Source organism: Abramis brama (assembly GCF_963993115.1).
Source record: "Abramis brama genome assembly, chromosome: 7".
Taxonomy (NCBI): Eukaryota; Metazoa; Chordata; class Actinopteri; order Cypriniformes; family Leuciscidae; genus Abramis; species Abramis brama.
In genome coordinates this window covers 43,200,323-43,226,096 of record NC_139969.1, presented here as the reverse complement: position 1 = coordinate 43,226,096, position 25,774 = coordinate 43,200,323, and the positions used below count along the sequence as shown (strand labels likewise).

Sequence of the window (25,774 nt, the reverse complement as noted above, 5' to 3'; positions counted from 1 at the left end):
GCGTCTGGCTCCTTAAGAAAGGTTGTTGTTGTACCTATTAAACAACAGAACAGAAACGACGCATTTTAAAGCTAATACTCGCACACACAATTACCGATATCAAAAGAGCTGCATACAGTTATTTTTTCTTTGCGTTTTCTGTGGCTCTTTGGCGCCCCCCAGGGGAGGCGCGTCTCACCTATTGAAAACCGCTGGCCTAAACTAAATAACGCTGACAGAGAAAAGATGCGTTTAAAGTTTAAGGGTCACTGCTACATAGAATTGACCACATTGTAAAAGGATTGCAATGAAGGACACAGATGAAGTACATGAACAGACATTCAGTACTGAAAACACAGCACAAATCTTCCATTTATTTCTGTTCAGTATGCTGAGATTGAGTGTGTGTGTGTGTGGTTGTGAAAATCACCAGTGACTTCAACAAGATCAAGTATAAATAATCAGAGGCCTTAAAAGTAGTGCGTGTCTCACTGTAGTGTGTACATATAGTCAGCACATGTATATTATAACAGACTGAAACAGGCTTTACATGTGACAGCCGCTCACTGGCTCAGTTCTGTTAATGCGTAACAGTCCATTAATCCACAGAAGAGTACAAATCATAAAGCCAAGCCCAAATCTCAACAAACTTAATATAGATATTCCTGTACATCACATAACCGCCGCCTCTCCTTCACAAATACTGCTATCAGTTTATATAAGAAGAAAAGATAAGATACACGTATATATACTTAGAGCTGTAAGTTCACAATCACAGAAGCTGAAGATGTGAGGACTGACTCTGTCAGCACTGAGGACTTTACCAAAGACTTGCACTGAGAAACTATAGACATTTTAAAACATTTCTTTTATATATGAAATATAAACAGTTCTGATTTTTTTTTTCTCTAGAAAACTTGGCAAATGGAGATTTACGAGTAAAAAATATGATAAAATACTAAATATATAGACATCTAAAAAGCAATGACATTATAAAGACGTTTTTGGTTTATGTCATCAGTAGTAGAATACATTAAATCACAGAAAACTAAAAAATCATTTTAAAAAGCTCATACACGCATATATTGAGATTTATTTTCAATAAGAATAATTCCTTTGAGTCTGTGTCCACGATACATACACTTTCAATACAAAAATATACAAAACAATGTACATGTTTCATTTCAGAAGGTTTGTCATGTGATCAAAAACGGTCTTTCAGCTCATTGGAGGAAATCTGTTGATCAGCACTGGTCTCGACAGGCCACGCCCTCTTCATGACGTCACACCCTCTGTGAGCCAATCATGACTCTGGAGACGAAGTTGACGATGGCGCTGGCGGGCTGCTCGGGGTCGTGCTCCGCGAACACGTGACACTCGTTCTCCATGCTACTGCCCGCTTTCCGGGCCACGAACCCAAAGACCCTGCGGAGGGGGAAAAGCTGTTACTCCTGTTAACATGATGAAGGAGACCTGACCTGTTCTGGGCTACACCTGAAACACAGTCGTACTCACTTCGCTGAGCTGCAGCCGTCTCGTCTCCACCTGTGAAGGAACACGGAGACACAGTGAAAACGCCTATAGAAACTCAAGATGAAGTACATGAAAGTGCAGAAGGGACTCACTTCCGGTCCTGAGGGTCCAGAGCACAGAATATGACTGTGCCCACAGCATAGTGTCTTCTGAAGAACAGTCTGGAAAGACAACAGGTTTCATCAGCTCCATGCTTATGAATCTGTTCCTGTAGCTCTAACAGAAGAGCGCTGGCGCTTGCAACGCCAAGGTCATGGGTTCAATTCCCAGGGAAAGCAAGAACTGATAGGAATGTAAATGTGTAGCTTGAAATGCAATGCAAGTCGCTTTGGATGAAAGCATCTGCCAAATGCATAAATGTAATGTAAATCTATATTACAAGCGCTGAAGCCCTCGCAAACCACAGCGACTTCAGGAACTACGCATCTAAATGTCTGTTTTGGTGACAGTAGCCGCGTTTCCATTACCCTTTAAATTGTGCAAATTTAAATTTAAAATACACCTAATGGAAACGCGTCAATTTAGCAAAAACTCACATAAATCGCCCAAAAAAATGTTACGCTAGCATGAGGTGGTGTTGCAGGCAATTCAATAAAGGAATATTTCGCAAAACTGCAATGGAAACATATGTTGTGCGTTCACAGGTCACATGACGTAGATGGAGCGGTGTGTTTGGACAGAAGACGAGACAGAGTTCTTCATTAAACTCATAAAAGAGAAAAGTATTACAGAATATTGGATTCTCAACAACAAAGAAATTCCACAATTTATCAAGAGCTTGAAGCAGAAATGAGGGAGAAACACACAGAAACTCCTCATAAATGCAACACCAAGGTCATTGGTTCGTTTCCCAGGGAATGCATGAATTGGAAAAAAGTATACAGTCAAACCAAAACATTATTCAGACACCAGATGTCATTTTTTTATATATTTTTTCACTAGTGTGTGCAGGACACTATAGTTCATTTATATAAGTGAGGAGAGCAGAATAAAGTAAACTTTCTCACAGGTTTCTCAAGTCTCGCGCATTAGCCGTGAGACACACGCAATTCAACCAGTTCACACGCTCACACGCCACACCGTGTATTTCTCACGCTGAAAAGGCAATGCCAACCAAGTTGTCCTGCAAGCTTTATAATGTTGTATACGAGGCGCAGGCACACAGAGTGAAGTTTCCTGCCGCCAGCGCGTATCTCGGCCAGATTGCGTTAGAAGTGTGAACACACGGAAGTTGACGGAACATTCTCGGCCACCGTACGTTCGTTACTAGGTAACCAACAACATCGCGCGAACACACGTTGTGATGGAGATGATAAGTTGGAAGAAAGCTCGTCTAACATTTTTAGTCTAGAACATTTAATATATAGCCCATCGTATACATTATTATTGATGCAGTCAAAAACTCTACAACTACTTTGCAACCAGGCCAGAAGCTTTGGCTCAGTTTGGCTAGCTTACGTTATCTGAAACTAAGGGAAATGTTAGTGGGTATGGGAAGGAATGAAGATGTATTTCTTCATTTTATTTAAAATTATATATTATACTGTATTAATAGTCTTTCTAGTTACATTAAGGCTACATGTATTAAAGCAGAGTGCTCTGGGTAATATTTGATATCCTGTCAAAATGTACATTAATCATTGCCATTGCATTTGTATTTTTCAAAGATGTCAGGAAAAAAGCAAAAATATATTTTACACATATTCCAAACAGGAATGGCCTGAAATGAGAAATCTTTTAAGGATTATTTTGCATATAGATGTTAATCAAACACCAGTGCAATCTTTTGTTTGTTTATTTTATAAATATATATTTATGCTTATATTTTGCTTATAGTTTCTGTAATTAGCAAAGAACATCTGTGTTAAATAGGAATACATTGTAATAATGTTAATCAAGCTGCCTAAATCACATGACTGTGCAGCAGTTCCAACACACTCACAATAAAAATACAATATAATTTAAAACAAAGACAAGCTCATTATACAAAGGAAATAATATTACAGATCTAGACAAATTGGGTTGCTTATAGTTAAAAGAATGTCAAGAACGATCATTTAGGCTAGATGTATTTTTCACATTTTTGGTCACAAAATATATTTTTTATGACACGAGTCAGTTTTGATGGCTTTGCAATATTGATAAAATGTTAGAATATTAATAATGAAAAATGGCACAATTTTATTCTCCCTTTTGGTTTTCAATACTTAGCCTAATTGACGACAGAACACAACGTACATGCTCGTAGTTTCTTTTGCGTGATACAGGGCGCGCTGCATTTGCGCTTGATATTGAAGAGTGCGCGCCGCGAGCACACGGCTGATACGAGTCATACGACAGGAAAGTTTTACTGACATATAGCCTGACAACATCTGGTCTGACAGAGGACTGTGCGGCGGTGCTGACTGCGTTATTTCTTCTTTTTTTTAAATTGCTGTGAGATTGTTTTCTGTTGCGCAAATCCTGGAGATATTCTAGGATAGGTTGAAATCACTCACGTGGTGCGTCTGCAGAGACAGACTTCAACAATCACTAGTCAGAGACAGCAGCAAAGCCAAAGCACAATGAAATAAGGCAACTTATGATTTCGGGGGTTTACATAGGCTATTGTCCAGTTTCATTTTTGTCAGTCAACTTTTCAAAAAACATTCGGGGCTACACTCAAAACATTCGGGGCTGAAGCCCCGGCAAAATCGTTAACGCATGTGCTGAGGGGGTGCTAGATCATTGACAGGGGGAGCTGCGCAATTATATATATATATATATATATATATATATATATATATATATATATATACATACACGCACTATTAATAAATTAGCAAAACTTGGACACTAAATATAATATTAAATTATTTTAATGATCACAATTAAAGTTTTAATTTTATTAAATTGAACAAGCGTAACATTCAGCATTCAATCAAATATTCTAAAAGATGTATTAATTAATAATAATGTTACATAATATGTGTGCGTGCAACAAGCAAGATGTGCATGTAAATCCGGTGACGCGTGCATTGATTTTTATTACAGTGTCGGCTGCAAAGATGAAGTTGACGATCGCCATATTCGTAGTGAACGCGCCTATAGAGAGAAATGCACATAATGGATTACGTAATCAGAGAGTAGCCTTTTTCTTTTCGTTTTGAATTATTTCGTTTTAAGACATTTCAAACTTTGTGTATTTGATGTATTTCTCATGTCTGTGTGAGGCATACACTGAGTTTCGTTAGGATGAGATGCGCGCTCCAGTTCACGTGCAATGCAAGTGACCGCGCGGGCGCCTCCATGATTATTGTCTGTTATATTTGTTATATTGGTTGATGAAAAATTTATTAAAATTAAGATACAATTTATACAAAACGAAATTCACTTTAAAGAAATGCTTTCTACAAAACAAACTTAATGAAGTGGTCAAAATCATGTCTGACCCGCTCCATGTCTCTTGATATATTGCGCATCCTATCTTACTCATGCTGTTCACTTTTCATAAATCAACATAAATGGAAACAAAATAAAATAACATCATAATATTTTAACAAATATGAAACTAAATGCGCTTATTTAATGGCTACAACAGTATAGTAGGCCTACAGACTCTCTACAAATTGCTGCACATTCATTTAATTCTGAATTTTGCACAAACAAGTTAAAAAGGCATTTGTTCAAATCAAGTTCACGGATAATTGTGCGTGCATTTATTAATCATTATGATACTAAAATCATAACAAAGTAGGCTATGCTATGTAAATCAGATAAGCCCAGAATATGAACGCAACGTTTAATTACACGTTAAGCATTTTCCTCCCTTAGAAAACCATTATAAGAACGCTTAATGTGGCTTAATGCAGATTAGAATGTCCCCTTATTATGTCGAAATTACGAGATGTCGAAATAACGACTTTGACAGATTGACGTAATGTAACAACAGAGTTTCTATTGGCCCAAAGTTAAAGCGGGGGGAGTGTTGAACACAATGCGCCTGTTTAATTGGCTTTCATTTATTCATTTATTAGCTGTGAGACGTGAAGTTAAAGCCTAAGGGAAATGTTTTGGTAGATTGACGTAATGTAAAAGCCGAATGTTCATTGGTTTAACGTTACAGAACGCGGGAGTAATGAATGACGATGGGCCCTGCACTTTCTCCGGGTATGTTTATATTTTATAGCAAACTCTCCACGGACCCCCAGGCAGTGCGCCACGGACCCCTAGGGGTCTGCGGACCCCACTTTGAGAACCACTGCTCTAATAAACTGTGATACTGTGAGCCATGTTGAAGGAGTCTGAATAAACTGGTTTGACTGTAGCTCGAAAGCAAATCTCTTTGAATAACAGGCATGAATGCAAGGTAATGTTTAATGTGAGGTAAGGTAAGAGTGAGTTACTTTCTCCGGTTGTCAGTGAGCGTGATTCCCTGCGAGGACACTTTGAAGTGCACTACGGTGGAGGCCGGGAGCGAGTGCATGTTCAGGATCTCGCTGGTGGCCTTCTGCACCGCCTGATAACCCGTCAGAGACTCCATCTCCACCGAGCCCAGGAACCACACGTTACAGGCTGGAGAACACACACCACACACACGCGATCTGACGTCAGAGACAGTCACGAGGACTCGCTCGCTGATCCATGCGGTTATCGCTCAGTCATTGTCCTGAATATCGTGTTTTGGACTCACCTGCTCCTTGTTTCAAGAGTTCAGCTGCAGAATTGGTAATGGACTGTGAAGATGCACTAGCAGCCTCCTCTAGAGGATCTGAAGAGAGACAACACTCATGTGATCAAACATCCATTAACCTAGAGCAGCGATGGGTGCTTTGTGAAGCTTCCAAACCTTTGCCAATCATTTGTTTGAAACCAGTGTATCAGTGTTTCAGTGAACAAGGCTTGGTTCGCCGCCAAGGGGCGATGATCTCTGTGAACCAATGAACCAGTGTCAATATGTGATTTTGACCTGATCTTGGATAATTTCACTCATCACTCATGGAAGAGTTGTAGTTATTGGGCTGATTAACCAAGCTCTCCACAAAACAAACAAAAGAAGCCCTACAATTTAATAAAAGAACATTATACCGACACTTTATATTTTATGGTATAAGATGATTTTGTTAATTGCGTTTAGTAGATTACACTGTCAACTAACTATTTTCCATTGGTTTGTAAGAGGTGTTAAATGTGTTTGTGAGCTGCATTTACACTGTTCTGACCAGCAGAGGTCACCAGCCTGTGGAGTTTCAATGCTTTCCCAAACTGGGAATTCCTTTGTGAAACAATTGGTTCAATGTTCTGAAAGCTTTGTTTCCCTCTCGGTCACTCGCTTCGACTCTTTGGAGCCCCAAACACCTCTGATGTATTCAGAATATCCAGGGAGTGTCCAGGCATGCAAATTCCACACGCCAACTTCATTGGCCTTTTCTGAGTTTCGTCAGAGGTGTTTGAGGGCTCCCACGAGTGGCCCCTGGTGTCTAACAAAGTCAAATTTAGTTCAAATTGAATGACGTATAAGTGAAGTTGTCCTGCTGTACCTCTGTCAGGTATGATGAGTTGGCATGGAAGAGCCAGAGGAGTGATGGAGTGCTGACAGACCAGAGCCGTCAGACTGCCTGAAGAGTAGCACACACACACACACACACACACAGCTGATGTGAGCAGTACTCGTGTATATATATACAGTATGAATGTACCCATCTGTGGCAGGTTTGGTAGACTCACCGAAGTAGGGTTCATTGGGGCATCCCTTGAGCCGAACGCCCCTTGGGGTGCACTCGATGAGGAAGTGCCGCACCAGCTCGCTGGACGGGTCGGCTCCTGAAACATCACACACACATCAGTATGACCCAGAGTGACGGCGGGCTGAGGAATATTGACATCTTCAACATTTACTCAAATATTATTTTTTATTTTTTATTTTGCAAGCACATTATTGCGTAGTTGTACTTGGAGTCGATTGTTTTATTTGTGATAATGTAATAAAACTTGCCAAATTGTGCAACACATCTTTTGGCCAGAAATTATGAACGTACCAGTTTTTTTACATAGTAAAATAAAAACTGTAGCTGTAGTTTGTGATTTTTGCTAAATAATTTTGTCAGATAAATACCTTAACCAAGTTTAGTGTTTTGTTCTTCCCTCATATTTAAAATAGTTAAAACATAATAAGTATTTTCCTCATATTTTGATGGTTTAATTGAAGTTGTAGGGTCATTATAAACAAACATCCCCTCCGGACATCACTTTTGGCCTTTAATGTATATATTACACTTTAACTGTTGTATATTATGGAAACGGCACAGTCACGACTAGCAGATTGATATGTTCAGCATGAGCAGGTAACGACGTGCGAGGAAACGCTGGGTCTCTCTGGAGGTGTGTGTGTGTGATATGTTTCTCTGCTCACCTCTCTTGCCCTGCTGCAGTGTCGATGGAGGCGCTGTGGACACTTTCATGGCTAGGCCGTACGCGCCGCGGAACGAGTGACTGTCCCGAACGATGAAGGAGCCAGGCTCTGTGTCCTTCAGTAATGCTATAGCTGTCAATCACAAGCCAGAGGTCAGATGAGAGTCAGAAACACAAGCCAGAGGTCAGATGAGAGTCAGAAACACAAGCCAGAGGTCGAATGAGAGTCAGAAACACAAGCCAGAGGTCAGATGAGAGTCAGAAACACAAGCCAGAGGTCGAATGAGAGTCAGAAACACAAGCCAGAGGTCAGATGAGAGTCAGAAACAGAAGCCAGAGGTCAGATGAGAGTCAGAAACACAAGCCAGAGGTCAGATGAGAGTCAGAAACACAAGCCAGAGGTCGAATGAGAGTCAGAAACACAAGCCAGAGGTCGAATGAAAGTCAGAAACACAAGCCAGAGGTCGAATGAGAGTCAGAAACACAAGCCAGAGGTCGAATGAAAGTCAGAAACACAAGCCAGAGGTCGAATGAAAGTCAGAAACACAAGCCAGAGGTCGAATGAGAGTCAGAAACACAAGCCAGAGGTCAGATGAGAGTCAGAAACACAAGCCAGAGGTCGAATGAGAGTCAGAAACAGAAGCCAGAGGTCGAATGAGAGTCAGAAACAGAAGCCAGAGGTCAGGTGAGAGTCAGAGGTCAGGTGAGAGTCAGAAACACAAGCCAGAGGTCAGATGAGAGTCAGAAACACAAGCCAGAGGTCAGATGAGAGTCAGAAACACAAGCCAGAGGTCAGATGAGAGTCAGAAACACAAGCCAGAGGTCGAATGAGAGTCAGAAACAGAAGCCAGAGGTCAGATGAGAGTCAGAAACAGAAGCCAGAGGTCGAATGAGAGTCAGAAACAGAAGCCAGAGGTCAGATGAGAGTCAGAAACAGAAGCCAGAGGTCGAATGAGAGTCAGAAACAGAAGCCAGAGGTCAGGTGAGAGTCAGAGGTCAGGTGAGAGTCAGAAACACAAGCCAGAGGTCAGATGAGAGTCAGAAACACAAGCCAGAGGTCGAATGAGAGTCAGAAACACAAGTCAGAGGTCAGATGAGAGTCAGAAACACAAGCCAGAGGTCAGATGAGAGTCAGAAACACAAGCCAGAGGTCAGATGAGAGTCAGAAACACAACCCAGAGGTCGAATGAGAGTCAGAAACAGAAGCCAGAGGTCAGGTGAGAGTCAGAGGTCAGGTGAGAGTCAGAAACACAAGCCAGAGGTCAGATGAGAGTCAGAAACACAAGCCAGAGGTCGAATGAGAGTCAGAAACACAAGTCAGAGGTCAGATGAGAGTCAGAAACACAAGCCAGAGGTCAGATGAGAGTCAGAAACACAAGCCAGAGGTCAGATGAGAGTCAGAAACACAAGCCAGAGGTCGAATGAGAGTCAGAAACAGAAGCCAGAGGTCAGGTGAGAGTCAGAGGTCAGGTGAGAGTCAGAAACACAAGCCAGAGGTCAGATGAGAGTCAGAAACAGAAGCCAGAGGTCAGATGAGAGTCAGATGAGAGTGAAGCCAGAGGTCACAGGGTTCGTGAAGCCAGAGGTCACGGGGTTCGCTCGTACCTTGGTCTCGTGCGATGTCTGGCTTGTACCAGTATTTGGAGGTGTCCTGGACGAAGTTCACGGTCAGCTGCTTGCTGGAGAGCACCTCTGCCGCATCGGCGCGGGGGTCCGGAGCAGTCGGGGACGAGCCGGTCGGCAGCTCTGGCAGCACGCTGGGAAACGGGATACTGAGCGAGCTCCTGCTGTGAGGACTGGAGCAGCCGCTGGGAGATGTAGACGCTGACCCCTGCGAGGTCTCTCCGTCGAACCCCGCGAGGCTCTGAGGCGGCGGCTGGCAGTCGAGTCCCTCCAGCGCCGGGCCCAGGCTGAACATCTGCTGCAGGGCTTTGGCTCTCGGCCCGCTGAGAGGAGAGCTGTGGGCGTTCGGCACAGGGAGAGAGTGCTGAGACGGGACAGAAGACACTGGGGCGAAGCTCACGGAGTCAGAGGGATGAGCAGAGATGGACTGTGGAGACCTGCATCAACCACAACACACACTATTGTTAACTATACAACTAGCACTGCTGGGCTATTCTGTTACCTCGTCGTAGTGTTCACCACTAAAGTGGACATATCGTGAAAATCAGACTTTTTCCATTTTTAAGTGCTATAATCGGGAACCCGGTGCTTCTAACAACCCAGAAAACGTAAAAACAGTGAAACCCAGTAACTGTGTTCTGGTGAGCCTTTCTCTGCAAGCATGGCAAAAAATAAGCCGATCAGATTTCGCTCTCCTTCTGGCGTATGAAGAGGATCTTATGATAATATTACCGGCCCTTAATCTGCATGTTTACACACACAGCGCCGCTGAACACCCACGACAACAGAGACCAGTTCTAACGCAATGATGAAGATCCAGCAAAGCCTGAAACTGTTCTGTGGTTGAGCCCGCTGTCTTATAAAGACCTCAGGAACTGTGGACACTTGTGGAGAAGTTAAACAATGATGAGATGATCAATGTAACTCCACAACAACTACATAAATGTCTCCGCTAACATTCAGAGGCTCTTCCTGAGTCTCTCCGTAAGGCTGCACTCGCTACCGGTGATTCTGGGATTCTGGATGAGTGAGATTGGCCTGTTTTGTTATTGCTGGAGTTTCTGAAGCTTGTGTAAAGGCTCCGCCCTCTTCTGAATGGAGGCGGAGCTAAAGCTCATTTGCATTTAAAGGGACACACACAAAAATGGCGCGTTTTTGCTCACACCCAAAAAGGGGCAAATTTGACAAGCTCTAATAAACGATCTGGGTGTATTTTGAGATGAAATGTCACACACACATTCTGGGCACACCATAGATATGTCACCTTTAAAATCATTCAGAGCTGCAATCGGCTCTTCAGGCAGTAAAAGCACGATGAATGTCATGGAATTATTATGATGGCTCAATTAAAATAAGTGGTAATTGTAATACAATTCACCAAAAAAGCACATTATGAAACATATTAAATCTTAACCTTTGAAAAAAAAAGAGACAGTGAAACAAACATAATAAAATTATGACTTTACAAAAACGCATTACAAACATAAAACTTATGAGAGCATTTGATAAATCTAAACACAACCTGGATGGAGCGCAACTCTGACCTAAAAGCCAACAAATCCTCCAGTTTCTTCAGGGTTTTTTGCAGAACTGAAGGATCCTCAATCATTTAAAGTCCACATGAAATCAAAATGGACAATTCTTGTTTATTTTATGGAATATTGCAGTCTTTAATATAAATGATTTTGTTGTGCACATCATTATATTGTTATAAATTCATTAGGCTCACAGGGGTGTAAAGAGTACTGAAAAAAATATCCTCAAGTAAAAGTACCATTACTTTCTAAAATATGTAGTGTGAGTAAAAGAGCTTGTCCAAAAAACAACTAGAGTAAGAGTAAAAGAGCAGTTTATTTAAGTACTCGTGAGTAGTGAGTCCTGAGCTGCGGATTCTGCCCTCGTATAATAAACACTGTACGCACTGTAATTCACATTCTCTTTTGCTGTTTGTCAGAAATAATAAATAATGAATAATACTGCGGCTACAATACAGCTGTACTGTAACGGACATGAAGACACACACTGCTTCAGTTTGCTCAACATCTTATTCTCAGCTTTATCTTTAGACAGACAAACAATAAACAGACGGTTGATAGCGCATGAATGATGATGATGATGATGATGATGACTGTACCTGTAGCTGTCGGAGAAGGACATGATGTCCCCGATGGCAGGCTGGACGTACGCTCTGTGCTGTGAAGCTTCATCTGACGCTGTGTGTCCCATAAACCCTGCAGTCTCTCTCGTGTCTGAAAGAAAACATGTGCACTGCTTACATATAAAACAATGAAATGTGAAGTGTGTCAATAGTGGAATCACAGCTGTACACGCAGCATCAGTGTGACACTGCATCTGTCGCTCCCTGCACACATTCATCTGTTTGAGTGTCACCATCGACCCGACCAATCTGTTCAATCCATCGACCCGACCAATCTGTTCAATCCATCGACCCGACCAATCCATCGAAACCGGCCAATCTGTTCAATCCATCGACCCGACCAATCCATCGAAACCGGCCAATCTGTTCAATCCATCGACCTGACCAATCTGTTCAATCCATCGACCCGACCAATCTGTTCAATCCATCGAACCGACCAATCTGTTCAATCCATCGACCCGACCAATCTGTTCAATCCATCGACCCGACCAATCTGTTCAATCCATCGACCCGACCAATCTGTTCAATCCATCGACCCGACCAATCTGTTCAATCCATCGACCCGACCAATCTGTTCAATCCATCGACCCGGCCAATCTGTTCAATCCATCGAAACCGGCCAATCTGTTCAATCCATCGAAACCGGCCAATCTGTTCAATCCATCGACCCGACCAATCTGTTCAATCCATCGAAACCGGCCAATCTGTCAATCCATCGACCCGACCAATCTGTTCAATCCATCGACCCGACCAATCTGTTCAATCCATCGAAACCGGCCAATCTGTTCAATCCATCGACCCGACCAATCTGTTCAATCCATCGACCCGACCAATCTGTTCAATCCATCGAAACCGGCCAATCTGTTCAATCCATCGACCCGGCCAATCTGTTCAATCCATCGAAACCGGCCAATCTGTTCAATCCATCGACCCGACCAATCTGTTCAATCCATCGAAACCGGCCAATCTGTCAATCCATCGACCCGACCAATCTGTTCAATCCATCGACCCGACCAATCTGTTCAATCCATCGACCCGACCAATCTGTTCAATCCATCGACCCGACCAATCTGTTCAATCCATCGACCCGACCAATCTGTTCAATCCATCGAAACCGGCCAATCTGTTCAATCCATCGACCCGGCCAATCTGTTCAATCCATCGAAACCGGCCAATCTGTTCAATCCATCGACCCGACCAATCTGTTCAATCCATCGACCCGACCAATCTGTTCAATCCATCGAAACCGGCCAATCTGTTCAATCCATCGACCCGACCAATCTGTTCAATCCATCGACCCGACCAATCTGTTCAATCCATCGAAACCGGCCAATCTGTTCAATCCATCGACCCGGCCAATCTGTTCAATCCATCGAAACCGGCCAATCTGTTCAATCCATCGACCCGACCAATCTGTTCAATCCATCGAAACCGGCCAATCTGTCAATCCATCGACCCGACCAATCTGTTCAATCCATCGACCCGACCAATCTGTTCAATCCATCGAAACCGGCCAATCTGTTCAATCCATCGACCCGACCAATCTGTTCAATCCATCGAAACCGGCCAATCTGTTCAATCCATCGAAACCGGCCAATCTGTTCAATCCATCGACCCGACCAATCTGTTCAATCCATCGACCCGACCAATCTGTTCAATCCATCGAAACCGGCCAATCTGTTCAATCCATCGAAACCGGCCAATCTGTTCAATCCATCGACCCGACCAATCTGTTCAATCCATCGACCCGACCAATCTGTTCAATCCATCGAAACCGGCCAATCTGTTCAATCCATCGACCCCGCCAATCTGTTCAATCCATCGAAACTGTTCAATCCATCGACCCGACCAATCTGTTCAATCCATCGAAACCGGCCAATCTGTTCAATCCATCGAAACCGGCCAATCTGTTCAATCCATCGACCCGACCAATCTGTTCAATCCATCGAAACCGGCCAATCTGTTCAATCCATCGACCCGACCAATCTGTTCAATCCATCGACCCGACCAATCTGTTCAATCCATCGAAACCGGCCAATCTGTTCAATCCATCGACCCGACCAATCTGTTCAATCCATCGACCCGACCAATCTGTTCAATCCATCGAAACCGGCCAATCTGTTCAATCCATCGACCCCGCCAATCTGTTCAATCCATCGAAACTGTTCAATCCATCGACCCGACCAATCTGTTCAATCCATCGAAACCGGCCAATCTGTTCAATCCATCGAAACCGGCCAATCTGTTCAATCCATCGACCCGACCAATCTGTTCAATCCATCGAAACCGGCCAATCTGTTCAATCCATCGACCCGGCCAATCTGTTCAATCCATCGAAACCGGCCAATCTGTTCAATCCATCGACCCGACCAATCTGTTCAATCCATCGAAACCGGCCAATCTGTTCAATCCATCGACCCGACCAATCTGTTCAATCCATCGAAACCGGCCAATCTGTTCAATCCATCGACCCGACCAATCTGTTCAATCCATCGACCCGACCAATCTGTTCAATCCATCGACCCGACCATCGACCCGACCAATCTGTTCAATCCATCGACCCGACCAATCTGTTCAATCCATCGACCCGGCCAATCTGTTCAATCCATCGACCCGACCAATCTGTTCAATCCATCGACCCGACCAATCTGTTCAATCCATCGACCCGACCATCGACCCGACCAATCTGTTCAATCCATCGACCCGACCAATCTGTTCAATCCATCGACCCGGCCAATCTGTTCAATCCATCAACCCGACCAATCTGTTCAATCCATCGACCCGACCAATCTGTTCAATCCATCGACCCGACCAATCTGTTCAATCCATCGACCCGGCCAATCTGTTCAATCCATCGACCCGGCCAATCTGTTCAATCCATCGAAACCGGAGCCATCTGTTGGCAGTTCGACCAATGAGGTGAGGGTGGGCGGAGCTATATGTTGGCAGCCCGACCAATGAGGTGAGGGTGGGCGGAGTTATATGTTGGCAGCCCGACCAATGAGGTGAGGGTGGGCGGAGTTATATGTTGGCAGCTCGACCAATGAGGTGATGGTGGGCGGAGCTATATGTTGGCAGCTCGACCAATGAGGTGAGGGTGGGCGTAGCTATATGTTGGCAGCCCGACCAATGAGGTGAGGGTGTTGACATCTGTTGGCTTGTGTTTGAAAGCTTGTTTAAACTGGCTGTAACATGAATTAATGCATCTACTAATATTAATAACGAGCAATACATTTTTTACAGTATTTAAATAATATTTGTTTACGTTAGGAAATAAAAATGCAATGGTTCATTGTTATTTCATGTTAGTTCAGATCCATTAAATAATATTAACAGATATGACTTTGATTCTAATAATGTATCAGTAAATATTCAGATTAACATGAATTAATATCAATAAAAGCATTTAAAGAAAAAAGTTGCAAGGTACTTCCTCCGGTTCAAAAAAGTTAAAAAGCGTTAATTCAATCATGGCTCTAGAAACATTAACAGTGAGTCAAACACTGATGCATCTCAGCGCTTCAGCCTTCCTTCCTCACAGTGTGTGTCAATGAGTCACAGGTGTAGTTCATTACTCTACAAATACCTTTACAGGGGAACCTATAATATCATTAACCAGTACAAAGTGTAATATATTTGTTCAAAGTATAATGTATTTGTCTGTATGGGGGTGAACAGTGAGTGTATGGTGTGTGTGTGTGTGTGTGTGTGTGTGTGTGTGTGTGTGACTTACCATGTTCAGCTCTAAAGGATCCGAATGAAGGAGACAGAGTCTGTCTGAACGGAGGATAGTTCATCATCACACTCTTCCCTGGATCAACACACACAACAGCAGATCAGTCACACAACAGTGCAGCAGTGTGTGTGTGTGTGTCTGTGTGTGTGTGTGTGTGTGTGTGTGTGTGTGTGTGTGTGTGTGTGTGTGTGTGTGTGTTTGAGAGTGTGTGTGTGTGTTACCGTAAGGAGTGGATGGTGAGATGGGGAACGCTGGTGTTAAGGGCATCACGTCACTGCCAGTGGGAGATGAGAACTGAACACCGCCTGTACTGAACACTGCCGCACACTGACACACACACACACACACACACACACACACACACACACTGGAGTTAACAAGCAATTCACCTAATGCAGGCATAACACAGATGTTATTTGCCTGTGTTGGTATTTTCCGAGTGTGTGTGTCAACATAACTTAGAATCATTTGAATTACTAGAAGGAATTTCACTGACTCTGAGTGTGTGTTCATTTCTCTGATAATATTATAAATCAGGGAACTGGATGAGTAAATGAGTACAATAAAGCGTGCGTATGAGTCGACATCCTCTTGATTTGTGCTTATAGGCGAAAGTGCATAAGTACATGATCAGTAATCAAGATTACGATTTAGAGCAAAATAATTGAGATGATCAGTTTAACCATAATATAGCATGACTAAAACTAGAGTAAAAAGCCCAGTCCATGAGGCAACTAGAACTTGACTGAACTTAAGTAAAGGTTATTGCTGTACCTGTGTGTGTGTGTCGCGGTCAGCGCTGGGCGTCAGTGTGTGTGTGTGATCCAGAGTCCAGGACGCGTTTCCACGAGCTGCGCTGAGCTGAACACCATCTGAGGAAACACACATGAACACATTAACACGGACACACACGGCGTTCACAGTGTGAACGAGACTGAACACATCAGAACATCCAGAACTATGAAGACACCTATAATAGCGTTCACAACATCACTCTGTTCACTGTAAGAGCTGCAGTTTTATCGTCTGTCTCTGTAAAGCAGGGTGGACTCTGACCGGCTGCCGATGTTTCATCCTTCATCAGCAGGAAAGAACTGTGGTGATACCGTGATATCGTTTCTCTGTGAAGTTATCATTACAGTTGCAGTGGGATATTCTTTTAGCCTGGAAATCTGAAAGATTAATGGTCTGGCGTCGACTAATGAAGAGCGCCCAGCTCGAGGGACGGCACCAAGCATATTGGATAACACTACGACCAATCACAACAAGCCCCATACGCTTAGCTACCAGCGGAGCTAACTGGTAGATTAGACTCTTGCCGTATCCGGTCGGCCGTATCTTAACACCAGGTGGAAGCGGAGCGTTTGATAACCGGCTAACCTGAGCAGATCTGTAATACTGTGGGTCAACAGCTGGATACACACATCACAGTAGATGTGAAGACGACTGACAGCACAAACACAGTGACTGCACACTTCTTCACACAGATTCAAAATCATTGTATTTATTAACCCCCAGAGGTCGACGGTATCGCCGGCGATACCAGCTCGCTTTTTTTTTTATGAGTGTAAAAGAAACTCATAAATACTCTGCTGACTTTGATTTTCCATAGGAGTTTTATACATCAATCGATTCTGTTAAATGTGTATTATTTTTGTGTATACTCACAATAAAAACAAAGTGTGGTGCTTTTTGCCAAATAAAGAAAAATAAACACGAAGCGAGTTCTGCCTTCTCTCTGTCCGTGTAGTCCATTCTGAAACGCGTCCGAAAATGAATCATAACTCAGCGAATACTTCTCACACAGGCATGTGAGTTATGTCTTTATGAAGCTTGAAATCTCTTCTTTTAAATGAATAATTTATATAAAAAACAAATGTTTTCAACTCATGTAATCCGTTTGAAAGCAAGGAGAGGTACCGTTTTTCCTTCTGCCTCATTATCTCTATAATCAGCTGCGGCCGCACCGCCCCCGGCGCTATTCACATGTAAATAGTTTAGGTGATCTAGTATGCATCGCATACGCCCCCCGATCAATGCCATAAAAACACAGCTTCTATCAGACTTACTGATAGTTCATCGCGTTTTGAGTATGGCACGCTTCTCCGGTAATAAAGACGCCATTCAGATGATTCTGGACAGCGAGGAAGAATGCATGATACCGGGTTGTTTCCTCAGAGGAAGATTGTAACTCAGACGACGAACGGCAGCATTTTGAAGAGCGAATTCCGCCGAGGACACAATTTCAGAGTAAGTTTTACTTAAAAGTCTTTTGTCTTTTATTTTTCGTGTTCGCATTTATGAGGAAAAAAACAATATTACGTGACAGTTCTCCATTATGGACGCGAGCGCTCTAAGCACTAAAAGACTTTCAAACATTCACAGAGACCTCAAAACAGAAAGTACAAATCCTTTCTTTAAAACGAATTTCGTTTTGTATCAATTGTATCTTAATTTTAATAATTTTTTCATTAACAAATTTCCTGGATTTAAAGTAAATATAGGCTAGCAATCACAACATAAGGTCTGAACTGGAGATCATCATGAACCAGACCGTAGCCTACTCGCCTCACATGTCTAAAAAATGTGAAATATATTTACAGAAAGCTGGTTCTAAACAAAACCATCCAAAACAAAAAAACTATGTAGCCTAATAAATGTGCATTTCTCCGGTGCGTTCACTAGCCTACTGCGAAGATCGCGAGTCAATAGCCTATCGTCAACTTCATCTTTGCCAGAAGTTAAATTTAAATCGCGTGTGTGAATGAATGATGATGTTTTAGCAAACTGTATTGCTATACTGTGATGAGTAAAAATCGACTGAAATATGTTGAAATAAAATGTAGGCTATTTGTATAAGCAACGTATTAAACGGCAAATTAACAATATGCACTAATATTTCATGAAAACAACGTTACAGTCAGGCGAAATATGAAAGACAACATTTTGTTTAGTAGATTTGGGTACAGTTTTTACTGTAGAATATACTGCCTCGTCAAATAAGCTTTTGTTTAGCAATTTCTATATATAAAATAGCCTACTATTTTTGTCAAAAATAAAGTCATCAACTAAGATGTTAGCTGTTCCAATGTTGGCTATATTCAAAGTAATGAATACATAGATAAAATGTAGGCCTATAATCTTTTTTTTTTTACAAAGAAAGAGTACACTTGAAATATTGTTGAAATTGTAATTATTGTTGTTGTAACCTTTTTAATAAAATAGCAAAACATATTTACAAGATAGATGTAAGCAAAATCTTAAATGGTCAATATAAGTCTTCTTCTAAATATCTTTTGTCCTGGCATTGTGGCTCAGTCAGTTTCACACCTGAGTGAATGGCTCATCATTATGCAGAGTGGGTGGGACATTGTATTTCTCAGGTGTAAACCACTCCTCGTTCACGCCCCCCTCGCATATTGGCTTTCCAAGCAAAACCTGTTTTACATCAATTTAAATCAATGTATGGTTTTATGTGAACGATAAAGCAAGACTATTTTCACATAATTTTGAAGAAAAAACTATAGGCGACCACATCCATTAGTCAAAAGTCTTATTGACACATATTTAGTATGTGTTTTGTGGCCTTATTTCTGCAACTTTCATTTTTATTTTTTCCAATAACCACGCATAAACATTATTCTCTTAAAAATTCAAACATATACATGCATGTTGATCAGATATTTTGGTAGCCCTGTTTGTGCTATATAGAGTGAATTTACACCTTTGTCATTAACATGTTTATAAATAACTGAAAAAAGCACAAATGTCAGAGCATGTCAGAACACCTCCAGGGCCCAGAAAACAGCTCAGACTCCAGAGGGTTAATGCAAGACATCTGCTTCATGTTCCCGATAACTCTTTCAGGCTTATTTTATGATAATGACCACATGAATATGAATTATTCTGTGCTTGTTTGTGTCACACTCAGGTTTACTAGTTAAAGATCTGAGCTGCAACTCAAAGGTTTCCAGGTTAAACCCCTGAAAAGGCTGTTACTGGACCTCATGCTGAGAGGAAGCACATAACCTCATGCTGAGCATGTCTGATCATGATCTTACCCATGTGCCGACTCCTCTCGCTGTCCTTCTGCGCGTCCCCCGGGGCTGAGCTGGGTCTGGTGGAGATGGGCACGAAGCTGGGGTCCAGGTCCAGGATGAGCTGGTTGAGCTGGTGAATGGAGTTGTCGATGTCCAGCGTGAGTGAGCTGAACTCCTCGTCATGTTTGTGGTCCGGCTCCTGGATCCGAGGGGTTTCAGGCCTCACCGGAGGCTCTTTCTGCTCTGAAAACACCCACATGACCGTCATTTATACTGGTCTAATCCAAAATCATGGTTTAAACTGTTTAAATTAACACTCCCCATAGAAAAAAGGAAAAGAAACAACTGACTTTAAATAGTATTTTAGCTTGACGTGCACAACAGATACTGGCAGCTTTACTGATTGCAGAAATTATTGCGGGTTTTATTGTATTTTTATGATTTTTTTTTGTTAGTCCATCACAGAACATATGATGCATAGTTTGAGAAGAGATCACAAGAAACATTAAAGTCCCCCTGTAGTCATTAATTGTATCCCTTAAAACTCATCTTTGATCACCAAAATGACATCTTTAAACATTTTCCTTGGAAAAAAAAATCTGTCATACTTCAAAATATCTTGACTGTAACTCGACACCCTTGCCTCATTTAGTATGCGTGGTTCTATGAATATGCAAATGAGTCCCGCCTCCACTCAGCTCAGAGATCCACTGGTTGACGATCACACGTTGATCTGATTGGTTACAAGGTAGTTTGTGACGTCAGAAACACCAGCGATTTCAAAGCGTGTTTTTGAGACTGTCTTTGGTTCACTGCAGTTTTAAGGAGGAAATACTCAGCAATGGTGTCGAACTTACACATGGTTTGTATATCCCAGTAAAACCAGCAGAAGGAGTAACTCGATTTACACACCCCGTCACCCTCCTGTCATTATGTGTGTATTGCGTTGCTTGCTAATATCATGTGTGCAAACACATATATTTATAAAACACTTAGGTCCGGTCGAACACTAGAGGTGGGCGATACTCCAAATTTTGGTATCGATCCGATACCAAGTAAATACAGGGCCAGTATCGCCGATATCGATACCAATACTTTTTAATTTTAAAAGCATGCACTTGAACTTGTATGCACTTTCCTGTGCTAGAGCAGTGTGTCATGATTTATGAGGTGAATGCATCATTAATATGCTAAATCTGAAAACGTTTTCATTACTACTAAATATTTTGTGATTTGTGCTCTCAACTCGCCTGTAATTATTAGTCAGTGACTTTTACAAAACTACCCTAATTATAGTAAAAGTACTATTGTACACTAGCCTACTGTTCAAAAGTTTGGGGTCTGTAAGATTTTTAATTCTCTTCTGCATTTATTTGATCAAAAATACAGTAAAAACTGTAATATTACAATTTAACATAGGCTATCTGTTTTCTATGTCATACTAAACTGTAATTTATTCAATTGATCAAAGCGTAATTTTCGGCATCATTACTCCAGTTATGATGATAATTAATTTTAATATGCTGATTTACAGCTCAGAAAACATTTCTTATTATTATCAATGTTGAAAACAGTTTCATATTTTTTTGTGGAAACCATGATACATTTTATGCAGAATTATTTGATGAACCAAGTTGAAAGAACAGCATTTATATGAAGTAGATTTTTTTAACAGTGAAAAACCCTTGACTGTCACTTTTGATCAATTTAATGCATCGATCCTTGTTGAATAAAAATATTAATTTCATTAAAAAAAATCTTACTGTCCTCAACATTTTGAACCGTTATATACACTTTTGCTTTGTTTATTTCAAAATAACTCCCGATTGTTTCTCTGTCATCTAAGCAAGGCTTCGTTTCCCAAACGTGCCTGTGAGCTCAGTGAAGCACCAGCAACGAACGCTCTCTGTGATTGATTGGTTTCGTCTTGTATCCAGATGACTAGGAGAAAAAGTTCTATCCTACACAATTATCCGCTAACATTCGCTTATTTTTCCACTTAGAAGCTTATTTTACGCACTGAATTGCGTGCTAAATTAATACAAAATTACTGGTAAAAAAACACACACATTTGGATCGATATTTTTATGTGAGGATCGATCCTTTTCGATACCACGTCAGTATCGAAGTATCGATATTTTAGGATCGATCCGCCCACCTCTATCGAACACTATATAAATTAACTTCAGATTGGATTGTGTTGGTAAAAGGCTCTTACCTAACACTAAAAGATGTTTCGATCTTCTTTCTGATCTGAATGGTGTGTGGAAAACACTTGAGTTTTGCCACAGACTCGTCCTAGCATCTAGAACGCAACTGAATGCTTTTTCAAGCGTCTCCATACTTGAGAAACCGCAGAAAACTACTTTTAAACAGGAAATGACGGAATATTTACGTACATATTTACAGTGGGTCTATTCGCACGGGATCAGTATTACCTGAGGTCATTTTTCCAGACCTTTTTACTGAAGGTAAAAGTTGCCATTATATTTACTGACATTGTCCGTGATGATCTCTGAGATGCACATTCGGACGGGACTAAAATCACAGAGAAGCTCTGGTAATAATTACTCTACCCCACCTCTCCATGCTAAACGTGTCCCGTCCGAATAGGGCTGGGCTATAGACATATAAACAACATTAAAAGCTGGATTCTCACCACAGGGGGACTTTAAGGTCTTTCAAAGTTGTCTTTGCTTATAGTAAGTAAACTAAATCAAACAAAATGTTTTTAGTTTTATTTTGAATGGAAACTTTACTTTCGTATTACAGCTAATTTAAGTTTAAGGTGAAATTAAGTTGTAAAAAGCCCCAACGTTATTATATAGACCTGCATTAAGTAACAGTCAAGATTCCCTGTGTTTGGAGTACTTGGACATTTATCTTGATATACTTTTGTCTTGCTGTGCCTGTGTTCTCTCCCTGCATTTAGTTCCTATCTGCCTTTGTTTCCATAGTTACTATTGTTTGTTACTATGACAATTAATTAGTCTCACCTGTACCTTGTTACCTTCTTGTTATACAGTGTTTTAGTCTTTATTTGTTGGCAGGTTTTGTCTTTACTATCCCTTGTAAAGCTGTTGAGTTGAGTTCTTGCTGTTGAGCTGTTGCTCAAAATGTTTGTTTTTTTATGAAACTTACCCACATTTAAGTGATGATAAAAAAAGAATGCATGATGCTAGAATAAAACAGTTTTTTTGTTTAAAAGCAGAGGCTCTGTTCTTTCCTTTGATATATTGCATGTTAAGATATCCATTCAACAAAATATTCTGGGGGCCTTTTGTGAAAAGGTTTAAACCAAAGCATAACTGTAATGAGAGAAAGCTGCGTGTGCTGACCGGCGTGTTTGGGCAGGAGCTCCTGCGTGTGGCTGTGGAAGCGCTGCTCGCCGGCGTCCTCCTCTGGCAGGTACAGGTACTGCTGTGCCGTGACCAGCTGCTGCTGATGGACCCAGGTCTGTGTGGAGTATCCCCCGTGCGGGAACGGGTGCCTGGGGCCCGGAGAGCCGGCGGGGAGGGAAGCGCCTCTGTGAGCGACTCTCCGCTCGTACTCCTCCATGGCTCCCGTGTGCGTCTCCTCCGTACGCCCGGGGCTGCCGAAGCCGTCCGACAGCAGCGAGTTCTGGCTGCTCTTGTGGTAGGACGAGGAGAGCGTGCCCAGGCTGTCCGCGCTGTGCAGGTCGTGCCGCGAGCTCAGGACTTCGTCGTCCAGGATGTCGGTCTCGCGCTCCTTGGGCCGCGGGCGCCCGTTCAGGTGGTTCTGCGGAGGGGCTCGGCTCACCTCGTCCAGGCCGAAGCCGCTGAGCAGCCGCTTGAGCTCCACCCGCTCCTGCCGGCTGGGCTGAGGCGCTCGGGGCCCCGGGGTGGGCCAGCAGTCGGGGGCGCTGGAGAGGCCGGAGTCGGTGCTGGCCGAGAGCGTGTGGTCCGGGCTCCGCGGGGCTCCCGAGGGGGTGGAGCCTCTGCTGACGTCACGCTTCACCAGTCGCTCCAGGATTGGACCCGCTGGGGGGGGACAAACACACCTCACTCAACACGCTAAACACTGCATGAAGGAAACAAGCAAGACATCTCACACTGCTCATGCACTTAGGGCCTGTTTATACCTGGTCACTTCATGCATTTTTACTGATCATATATCTATCTGATATATAAAAAATATTCCATTTACTCCTGGTCACATAAATGTGTTTTCGCAAAACGGATATAAATTCGATCTTCAATTACCGCGCTATATGCAGATTTAATGGAGTTCACGTCACTGAAAGCAACAGATATGAGCTGCATTGATTGATCATCAGCTAATTTCAAGATCAAAGACCGCAATAGGAGAGAGCGGCAACAGACCTGGTAAGATCATTTTGTTTCTTTACTTTTAATGAAGATGATTGTGTGTTAAGCGTCTGCGACTTACTTTCACTCTGATTTGCGATAGTTTGCATGTTGGCTTGATGAATAGATGATCAGCTGCGGTGATGCGTGTTGCAGTAGCGCCGTCATATCTGGCCATAACATGACATATAGCCTATAACGCTCTCACACGTTTATTTTTTAGCATTGTTGGGAGGAGTAAAATGTACATATGTGGTTTCAACAGCCAGATGCATTTACACGTGTCCAGTTTCATCTGGAATGCGGCCCAGACCACCTCCTGATGTGGTTTGTGCGATCGGATTTAAATCCATCTCGAATGGAGGGCATTTACACCTGGTCTTTTCACAATCAGATAGCTATCCGATCACAGAAAACACATGAAGTGGCCAGGTGTAAACAGCTCCTTAGTGGCATGAAATGAAAACTACATTCCCCCTAATGTGAACCAATGCTGAATTAAACTGTAACTGCATTCTGTGATGAAATACTGCATTTGGTGTCACGTCGTCTATGAAATTAGTTGTTACACCACATTAAATCAGTGATTTTTTTATACTCATAGTTGTTAATATTTTGAATTAGATTTTGTTTTCTCTGTTTTCATTTTTTTTCCAAAGTTTTAATATTTTTGTTAATGCTCATGTTTTTGTCAATCTAAACGACAGTGTTTCTTATGCCTAGAAAGACTCCAGTAATGCGCTTCTCATCTTGTCTTGAGAGAAGAGGGCGTGGCTGTTCTTCCATACATGGGGATGGAATGTAAGGACAGAGGCGGGGCATGATAGAAGAGGACGGGGCTGTTCTTCCATATATGGGGATGGAATGTAAGGACAGGGGCGGGGCATGATAGAAGAGGACGGGGCTGCTCTTCCATATACGGAGATGGAATGTAAGGACAGGGGCGGGGCATGATAGAAGGGGGAGGGGCTGTTCTTCCATATATGGGGATGGAATGTAAGGACGGGGCGGGGCATGATAGAAGAGGACGGGGCTGCTCTTCCATATACGGAGATGGAATGTAAGGACAGGGGCGGGGCATGATAGAAGGGGGTGGGGCTGCTCTTCCATATATGGAGATGGAATGTAAGGACAGGGGCGGGGCATGATAGAAGAGGGTGTGGCTGCTCTTCCCTATATGGAGATGGAATGTAAGGACAGGGGCGGGGCATGAGAGAAGAGGGTGTGGCTGCTCTTCCATATATGGAGATGGAATGTAAGGACATGGGGCGGGGCATGATAGAAGAGGGTGGGGCTGCTCTTTCGTATATGGAGATGGAATGTAAGGACGGGGCGGGGCATATGTAAGGACAGGGGCGGGGCATGATAGAAGAGGGCGGGGATGCTCTTTCATATATGGAGATGGAATGTAAGGACAGGGGCGGGGCATGATAGAAGAGGGCGGGGCATGATAGAAGAGGGCGGGGCTGCTCTTTCATATATGGAGATGGAATGTAAGGACGGGCGGGGCATATGTAAGGACAGGGGCGGGGCATGATAGAAGAGGGCGGGGCTGCTCTTTCATATATGGAGATGGAATGTAAGGATGGGGCGAGGCATGATAGAAGAGGGCGGGGCTGCTCTTTCATATATGGAGATGGAATGTAAGGATGGGGCGAGGCATGATAGAATAGGGCGGGGCTGCTCTTCCATATATGGAGATGGAATGTAAGGACGGGGCGGAGCATATGTAAGGACAGGGGCAGGGCATGATAGAAGAGGGTGTGGCTGCTCTTCCATATATGGAGATGGAATGTAAGGACAGGGGCGGGGCATGATAGAAGAGGGCGGGGCTGCTCTTTCATATATGGAGATGGAATGTAAGGACGGGGCGGGGCATATGTAAGGACAGGGGCGGGGCATGATAGAAGAGGGCGGGGCTGCTCTTTCATATATGGAGATGGAATGTAAGGATGGGGCGGAACATGATAGAATAGGGCGGGGCTGC

At 42.8% G+C, this 25,774-nt stretch overlaps 1 protein-coding gene across 1 annotated transcript in view; it reads right to left on the bottom strand.

The window, feature by feature from the left end:
- Window positions 1-227: 227 nt before the first annotated feature.
- tns3 (tensin 3) overlaps window positions 228-25,774 on the bottom strand; it is a 53,501-nt gene continuing 27,954 nt past the window's right edge. Inside the window, exons 13-27 of the mRNA XM_084120637.1 lie at window positions 22,798-23,460; window positions 19,481-19,702; window positions 16,194-16,291; window positions 15,641-15,746; window positions 15,417-15,494; window positions 11,660-11,774; window positions 9,508-9,962; window positions 7,904-8,035; window positions 7,219-7,314; window positions 7,032-7,109; window positions 6,185-6,262; window positions 5,898-6,066; window positions 1,605-1,673; window positions 1,495-1,524; window positions 228-1,404 (exon numbers count right to left, since the gene is read on the bottom strand). Coding sequence (XP_083976763.1) covers window positions 1,263-1,404; window positions 1,495-1,524; window positions 1,605-1,673; window positions 5,898-6,066; window positions 6,185-6,262; window positions 7,032-7,109; window positions 7,219-7,314; window positions 7,904-8,035; window positions 9,508-9,962; window positions 11,660-11,774; window positions 15,417-15,494; window positions 15,641-15,746; window positions 16,194-16,291; window positions 19,481-19,702; window positions 22,798-23,460 — 2,531 coding nt within the window. The 3' untranslated portion in view covers window positions 228-1,262. The remainder of the gene's footprint in view (window positions 1,405-1,494; window positions 1,525-1,604; window positions 1,674-5,897; window positions 6,067-6,184; window positions 6,263-7,031; window positions 7,110-7,218; window positions 7,315-7,903; window positions 8,036-9,507; window positions 9,963-11,659; window positions 11,775-15,416; window positions 15,495-15,640; window positions 15,747-16,193; window positions 16,292-19,480; window positions 19,703-22,797; window positions 23,461-25,774) is intronic.